Source organism: Cynara cardunculus (genome assembly GCF_001531365.2).
Source record: "Cynara cardunculus var. scolymus isolate 2C chromosome LG 4, CcrdV1, whole genome shotgun sequence".
NCBI classification, from domain to species: domain Eukaryota; kingdom Viridiplantae; phylum Streptophyta; class Magnoliopsida; order Asterales; family Asteraceae; genus Cynara; species Cynara cardunculus.
The window spans coordinates 13,227,741-13,236,708 of NC_037531.1; the positions used below are offsets into that span (position 1 = coordinate 13,227,741).

General features: G+C 36.4%; 1 protein-coding gene across 1 annotated transcript; it reads left to right on the top strand.

Moving 5' to 3' along the window:
• The first annotated feature begins 3,334 nt into the window (after positions 1-3,334).
• On the top strand, positions 3,335-6,788 carry LOC112510772 (protein NRT1/ PTR FAMILY 8.1-like). Its single transcript, XM_025116114.1, has 4 exons — positions 3,335-3,613; positions 3,691-3,908; positions 4,734-5,296; positions 5,909-6,788. The coding sequence occupies exons 1-4, from the start codon at positions 3,454-3,456 to the stop codon at positions 6,696-6,698; spliced, it is 1,731 nt and encodes a 576-aa protein (XP_024971882.1). The 5' UTR covers positions 3,335-3,453; the 3' UTR covers positions 6,699-6,788.
• Positions 6,789-8,968: the final 2,180 nt, after the last annotated feature.

Genomic DNA, 8,968 nt, shown 5'->3' on the forward strand with positions numbered 1-8,968 from the left:
ACTTAATTACATTATTGTCCTTATTAAATTATTTATATATAATAAAAGTTAATTTATTAATTAAAAAAGTTTGAGGTTATTGGGTTGTTCTCGCATTCTCGTAAATCACAGGGGTTCTCGTTTGAGCCTCCACCTATATATATATATATATATATATTACTTTAAAAAATTTAATTATGTTATCATTATTTATAGTTTTAGAAAGAAAAAAAAAAACTAAAATATTTATTAGTTGGTTTTATAAGTTTTTAAAAAATTATACAAAGACATTACATGAAATTAATGTACTTTGTTTTGAATCCTATTTTCAGTAATGTACTTTTAAAACCATTACTTTGGTATCTAAGATAAAACATCTCAAACATTTAGATATCTGATTTACCTATCGATCTAAAAATGTTGATTAAAATTAGGTTATTACTGACATGTCATGAATTATTTTATATTTGTAAAAGTTTTTTACTTACATAATTATTTTTTTAGTTTTTAGAACTTATATTTTTTTAAACGATTTGTGTGAGATTTTCTTAATGAAAAATAATTATAAAAAATGTAAAAGGTTTCTTTTAATAACAAATATTTTTAAACACAATTATCAACTATTCACAACAAAGTATTTAAACAAAAGGGCAATTTTCTATTTTAATTTCATTTTAATTTTTTACTAGAATTTTATTTGTGAAATTTGCCTTAAAAAAGGTTAATAATAAAACCACAGGGGTGGTGCCTGATTGGTTTGAACTTGGCTTTAAAGATCAAAAGTACCTACCTGGAGGTCCTAGGTCCAAATCCATGAAGGAATAAAAATCTCCTCGTGGCCACGGAGGTTCAAATGCAGTGACTCCGGACTATCTGCAAAGCAGGTGGTCGTCCTGGGATTAATCGGCTCGCATAGCGAGTTGGATATCCAGGTTAATTAAAAAAAAAGTTAATAATAAACCATCTTCAAAACCCTAATATGTGGGCTGTAAATATATCATCTAACCTCTAGTCATCTTAAACCATCGTGAACAAGTATACGGAACCTACTTCAACCCTTGTAAACATAATCGTCATAATATTGTCGAGAAGAAGTTCGATGGCGAAATCTTCCGTGATGTTTCGGTTTTCTCCGGTGATAAAATTAAAGTCACAAAATGATGACGAGACACCATTAAAGCTTGAATGATTTATCTCGATTCAAGCGTTGGCCAAGGTTGCGAGCATGATGAGCTCCAAAATAAGAAGAAGAATAGAAGAAACGAAACGAACGACTAAGACTCCATTGGAACGGTGGTGATTGTGAACTTGTTCTTTTAAATCTAATTGTGTATCTGGTTGAACGTTCATGGTATTCATATTTTTGTTTATATTTTTAAAATCTGAAATGCAATAATAAAAAACCTAAAACCAATTTTATGTAAAAAAACCATATTATTTGCCACATCAATAACTAATGTTTAGTGGTATGTCATGTCATCATGATAACATGTTAATGGTTAAAACGGTTAACCATCTAAAACATACATATTTTAAGGGATGGGTTCTCGATTGGTCTTGATCTGTTTCAATGAGTTCTCGTTCAGTCTCAATATGTTCTCAAAGAGTTCTCGAGAGAATCTCAATGGGTTATTGACGGTGGTGGTTTTGTAAGAGATGGAACAATACAACACACCAACACACACTAGGGGACGTTTACCTAAACAATTAGATTGTTCCTAGGTTCATAAGTTTTTTATAGTTCCTATTTGGAACTTCCTATCAAATGAGAAATCAGTAATTTATGATAACTGTGAGATCCAATTTAAACCACTCATTTAAGATAATTATGTTATTTGTTAAATAAATAGAAAAGAGTAATTTAGTATAAGAAAGACAGCTCATAAACGCATTTAATTAATTTATTCTCTCCATAAGTATAAAACTTATATAACTCTCATAAATAAGAAATAGACTCTTCATAATGTCTTACCTTTGAATCTTTAATGCTAGTAACACAAAGTGTATTTTCAATGTTTTTTTTGTATCACATTATGTATTTTTCGTTATTTACTATGTATCACATTGTGTATATAGTGGTATCACCGTGAACATCACAGTGGACATCAACAGGTATAAGTGGGTATATAAAGAGAATGATCTTGATCGGGTATCACAGTGGTTCACACCAGAGGGGAGATAGAAAAGAAGAGATAAGATTTCTAAAAAACCTAAAATGCCACTATTTAAAATTTTTAAGTCAAGACCAAAGTTATTAATTTCCTAATTATGATTGAGATTGGATCTCACAAAGTATTGAGTTCTCCCTTGGATGACCCCTATATATAATATATAAACACAGGATCATCTCTTAACATGTTAAATGTGAAATTTTGAATAGGGCTCTTGAAAATTTGGGCTCAAATTTACATGTGTTTATGGTCTTTTTATCGACCTGTGTAAAACTATAGCCGAAATTATTTAGATTCAAACCATTAATTATTTGGTTTTAGGTTCAAATTATTAATGGTTTAGGTTTAGTTTCATATTGTTAATCGTTTTAAGATTTAGCCCACTTAACATATATTATTTGTCATCTCATTTATGCAATGTAATTAAAAGTTTTGGATGTAGCAGAGCCTCCAAAAAGATTGGAACGTTCCTGTATAAACATACAAAGTTGTTGACACGTCCCTTCCTCCACCCCCTTCACCTGCATCTATCTCCGGGCTCCCTCAAACGTGAAAAATATGACATGCACAACTTTCTTCTCTAATGGGGTTTTCAACATTCAATCTCTTCTTCTCCGATGAGGGTATTGATATGGCAAAGATTAGACTACAACGCTCATAAATCTCAAGCTTTCGTATTGATCAGTTTGTAACCCCTTTTGTTTGTAGAATTACGATAACCATGTTGTATTTTCAAAAAGATAAAATCAAAATATCTTATGCCAACAAAACACAAGGAACTATTTGTAGGTTTCTCTCATAATAAACATCAAGCACCACAAGGATGGTGCATGATTGGTTTGAACTTGGCTCCAAAGGTCAAAAGTATCTGGAGGTCCCAGGTTCAAATCCAATGAAGAATAAAAATCCCCTTATGGCCACAGAGATTCAAATACGATGACTCCAGATTATCTACAAAATAAATGATCGCCTTAAATTTAATCGGCTCAAGTAACAAATTGAATATTCAGGTTAAAAAAAAACATCAAAACAAAACACAAGACCAAATTCATAATTGACGGGAAGGTGTTTATGATAAGCACGGAAAGAACAAGGGAGTTGTGGGGTCTCCAAACATCTAGGCTGACTTTTTGCTTACGCATTTAGATCAAACACAAGTTAGACCCAACAATGGCCGTTTTCTGGTTCACTGTATCCGGACGCATCTGAATCACCTGCCGATTCTACCGCACATGATCATTCAATTCGTTTCTCACCAAAAACCATTTTATTACCTCCAAGATTCTTCTATTTAACTCAACTCATGAACTATCAGTTGCTTCCAACTACCGATTCCAAATCGGATTTGGCGTCCTCGTCATCATCGTCCATGGATTTGGTTACCAATGGAAGTGTTGATTTCAGAGGCAGAGTTGCCAATAAACGGAAAACCGGCGGATGGAAAGCTACTCCCTTCATCATCGGTACTTTTAACTTCACAGATCATTACTCAAATTCATCGTCTTCTTAATAGGTCGGTCTAATTATTGATTTTGTGAAGCTAACGAGGCGGCGGAGAGACTTTCGGCGTTCACGGTGTCCGCGAGTCTGGTATTGTATCTAACCAATGAGATGAAGGAATCGTTACCAGATGCAGCCACACATGTGAGTGATTGGGTGGGAGCTACATATCTTCTTATGCTTCTCGGTGCTTTTCTCGCCGATGCTTATTTGGGCCGTTACCTCACCGTCATCCTCTCCTCCGCCGTCTACCTCGTTGTATGTGCCTTCTTGTTTTCCGTTACTGCAATCACTCCCCCCAAATAAATGCTCTGAATGCTCTTTCATTTCCATTCATTGCTAAACATACATTAGATGTTACTGTAAATTTCACCAACAACATTGAAGAACGTGATCCATTCAAAATTATTTATAATAATTAACGATAAGAAGACAAGAAGTTCCGTCGGTTTTATTTCTATGGAATCACCAAAACGGAACAAAGGTTTAGAGCTCATTGCAAGTTCTTGACTCAACCATGTCTATACTATATTTAGGTAAAACCCTTGGATTTTGAATTTTGGTATGAAGCATTACTACAATTCACATATGAATTAATGGTTATTTGTTTATAGTTTTTGGCTCAAACCATGTTTATAAAAGGTGGAGTGGATCCTATGCCCTATAAAAAGGATTTAGGCCTCGGTTTCAAAGTGCGCCAAATCAAATTGCAGTTCAAGTATTTGATTTTGTTGTTTCTTGTTCTCTTATAATAGAGTGTAGAAAGATGAGTTGAATTGTTGTTTTATATTTTGATGCATTGCAGAGGTACACAATTAGTATTCCAAATAGGCAAGTGAGTTTATAGGGTTTGGTTTATGTTCTATTTTCAACACTATTCACATGTGCATACGAACTGATCATAACATACAAGTAGAAATATGTGCCAAGATTCACTCGTTTACTTGTTAGCTAGCGCTATTCAACTTAGCTTTCGAATCTACTTGAACTTGAACTAGAGCTAGAACTACTATTCAGGTCAACTCTTACCGAAATCGGATTTCCTTTTAGTTGATTATGATTTTTGTCATTCGCTATGATCAGGGAATGGTGCTGCTGACTGTTTCAGCTTCAGTCGACAGCTTACGCCCCAAAACTTGCAACGAACCATCAAACTGCCCAAAAGCAACCCCAGGCCAATCGGCTCTCCTCTACTCTGCCCTGGCCCTCGTGGCTCTAGGCACAGGCGGTGTTAAACCCAACGTCCCTTCATTTGGTGCCGACCAACACGACGAAAACGATGAAAAAGAACTTGGGTACAAGTACACCTTCTTCAACTTTTTTTTCTTATCAATAAAGGTGGGGGCTTTGTTAGGCCTCACAGTTATGGTGTATATAGAACAGGAGAAAGGCTATGCTTGGGGTTTCGGCCTTCCAACTGTCATCATGTTTGCATCGGTTTTGATATTGGCAGCCGGGTTTCCCAAGTATCGGTACAAGAAGCCGATGGGGAGTGTTTTTACTAGATTTATTCAAGTGCTTGTGGTTTCAGTAAGAAATCATTTTAGAGGTGTTCAAGCGAATCCTGAAGTTAAGCTTTATGAGGTTGCTACAGAAGAATCTGATATCTTCGGTGCAAGAAAGCTCTCTCATACTCCTCACTTCAGGTTAGATACATCATTCCTACATAATAAACAAATTCAAACCAAATATATCTGTTATATCCCATTCGCAAGTAGGGTTTGGGAGTGGTAAAATGTATGCAGACCTTCCCTTGCTCCCAAATGGCAAGTAAGGCGTGGAAAGTGAAGAATATACGCAGATCTTTCCTCTACCAATGGCAAGTAGGGTGTGGAGAGGGTGTAGAACGTATGCAAATCTTTCCTCTACCAAATGGCAAGTAGAGTTTGAAAAAGGTAGGATGTACGCAAACCTTTTCTCTGCCCCAGAGGGCAAGTAGGGTCTGGAAATGGTAGAATGTATGCAAATCTTTCTTCTGTCCCAAAGGGAAAGTAGGGTCCGGAAAAGGTAGGATGTATCCAAATCTTTCTTCTGCTCCAAAAGGCGAGTAGGGTCTGGAAGAGGTAGGATGCATGCAAATCTTTCCTACGCCCCAAAGGGCAACAGGGTCCGGAAAGGGTAGGATGTATGCAAATCTTTCTTCTGCCCCAAAGGGCAAGTAGGGTCTGGAAGAGGTAGGATGTCCACATATCTTTCCTCTCCTTGCTAAAACTCAATTTCATCTGATATTAATTTAGCAATCATAATTTGGTTTTCAGATTCTTGGACAAAGCAGCAGTGGTGGAAGATCCCGAGTTATCGAACGTAAAGAACCGATGGGAACTATGTACGGTGACACAAGTAGAAGAGTTGAAAACCTTCTTACGAGTCTTCCCCGTATGGGCATCAACCATCGCTCTTTCCCTCTCATTAGCCCAGCAATCAACCTTCTTCCTCGCCCAATCCAAAATCTTGGACCGACACCTTGGCCCAAACTTCATCATCCCACCGGGCTCCATGCAAGTTTTTGCGGTCGTAAACGCCTTCGTCACCGTTCCCATCTACGAAAAGCTCATCCTCCCCATCATCCAACGGAAAACGCAGCACCACCGTGGCTTCACATCCTTGCAACGAATGGGCATCGGTCTGTTCATTTCCATTTTTGCCCTTGCCGTGGCTGCCGCCGTTGAACACATGCGTAGGACTCACCCCAACCCGTCAAGCCTAAGCGTTTTCTGGTTGGTTCCGCAGTTCTTCATTCTGGGCGGGGCCGAGTCTTTCACTTATGTCGGGCAATTGGAGTTTTTCTACGATGAAGCTACCGACGGTATGAAAAGCGTTTGTGGCGCATTGTTTTTGAGTGAGATTGGGATCGGAAGTTGGGTAAATAGCGCGCTTGTGAATATCGTGGAGCGGGCAACAGGAACGGGAAAAAACGGATGGTTGAGAGACGATCTTAACGTGAGCAAACTCGACTATTATTATTCGATATTAGCAGGGATCAGTGCGATTAATTTGTTTGTATACATATGGGTGGCTCGAAGGTACAAGGGTCGACGCCAAGGTTAATATGTACCATTATAAATACCTCACAGCAGCTGTAATGAATGAACATATGGTTTGTGTTTTTATGTTTTATCAATTTAAGTCCATTGGTCTTGTGATTGGTGTTGAAATCTCGGATTTTTATCCGTGTTCGGTGAGAACTTGGGCGATGGGACCGTTGATGTTGGATATATCATCAACGCTGGTGGCATGATGAGAGGCCATTTTATAAGTAGGAGTTGTTAAAAAAACGAGAGAAAGATTAGTAGGAGTTGTGAAAAAATCGAAACTGAATATGAGTAAAATCATGAATTTTGTAGCAAAAGTTATGAACACTTTTTGTGTTTGTGAGTTGGTATCTTCCCTCGTACATCATAGGATGTATACATAGTGTAAATGGGATTATGGGACAAAAAAGGTCAAAATGAAGTGGAAAAGGATCAAAAACGGCTATAAACACGACTAGTTTCTTGAAAATCAGTCCTTCTCATAACCAGTCCCATAACCGATCCCAGGTCCAACAACTGCTTCAATCAATGCGAAATCTAGCCGGTCCCTGTTTTTGGCTTGAAAGTGTAACTGGTCCATAACTGGCGGTCCCGGGTCCCGCTCCAAAGTCAGGCCAGTGTTTGGCCATATCTACTTGAAGTCATCATAGAGATGAATGTAATTAGTTTGAAGTCTTGAAGTTAATGAAATGCATTTCTCAATTTATTATGTTTGTATTATATTTCGTGTTTTAATTATGCATAATGACCATATGATGATGTATTCTAAAAGGTCCATAATTAAATACTACCTTGGTCAGTTGGGGTCAATTACAGTAATATGGTAACTATAACATATTGTTCAAAATGAAGATTTTATATACAGTTGGTGACTTGTTATCATAACAGTACATTGCATTCAGTATCATAAGTGTTTCTTAGGTGATCATTATACATATAAACAGTAATTTCAACACGATTCGTGGTCATTTGTTCTTTGAAAAAGGAAAAGTAGTTGTATTTGAAAAGTTATTAATTCGAAGATCAAAAGTGTTTGAGTTGTCAAATTGATTCAGACCCAAAAGTATTTTAAGGATCGATTCGAGTTATGGAATAAATGCTATATGTTTTCTTTTATGGTTTTAAACTTTTTTTAGTGTTCATGATTCTTGTTGAATTATTGGATGACAGGTATCACTTATCTTATTTTATCTGGTGAGCATGATAAAGATAGAGAGTCTTATCTAGTAAGAACAATAACAAGGATTCAGTTTTGAAAATCCAGTATGGACATTTGTAAACCACTCTTCTTGTAAATGTTTCGTGTTTTTTTATATGTATTTACTTAAATCTAAATAACTATTATGATAAATTACGAGACATCTGAAATACCTTTTTTAATGTCAAACCATGTTTATATGGTAAAATGTTTATTTATGTGTATACTTTAGTAGACAAACATATTGTCCCTCGTCAAAATCTTATTCAGGAGTAGTTTACCAAACGTTTATCCGGATAAACGATTATCAAGTCACATTATCTTACCAGAGAAATATGGCAAGGACCAAGAATCCTACCCGGTAAAAACGAAGGCAAGGACCTAGAGTCTTACCTGGTAAGTGAAGGCAAAGACTCCTACCATGATTAGCGCTCACGGGGTAAATTGTTGCATACAATACCGTTTTGGTAGACTAAAATCATACCCGGTAAGTAAGTAATAGCGATGAATTTCGCCGATAAGCACTTGCTTAGGTAAACGTTTGGTAAATGACTCTTACTTTATATTTGCATATATTGTAGTTTAAGTAAGAAATGATATGGTAAATTTTACTTTACCATTTTCTGAACCAATTTATGCACACCTTGACTAATCCCAGGAGTCTCAGAAAACAAGAATAAACCGTAATTTTGTGCTATGTAGTTAATACAAGTATGTTAGTTGTGACGATCGCCAAGCATGAGATATTTTCCAGAATGCTTCTCGTACGTATCTAGATGGTTGTTCTCTAGAATGTTCCTTTGAGTAGTATAAATAAGATGGTGGCCTTATTTGGCTTAACACTCCTCAAAGAATATAAGTTTCCTTTATATTCCAATATTCTCGTGCGTTCACTTTACTTGCCTTAATCGTCTGTTGTTTTAGGAGTTTGGCTGACTTAGTTCGAGAAGTAATTCTTGTAGGGTGTGTTTGGTACGCTAGATATGACAGAACAGAACAAGGATCCATGTTCCACATTTGACAGAATTTTTATGTGGAACAGACATGAATAGAGTTGAACAAAATGGAACATGGTAACCGCCTCTCCC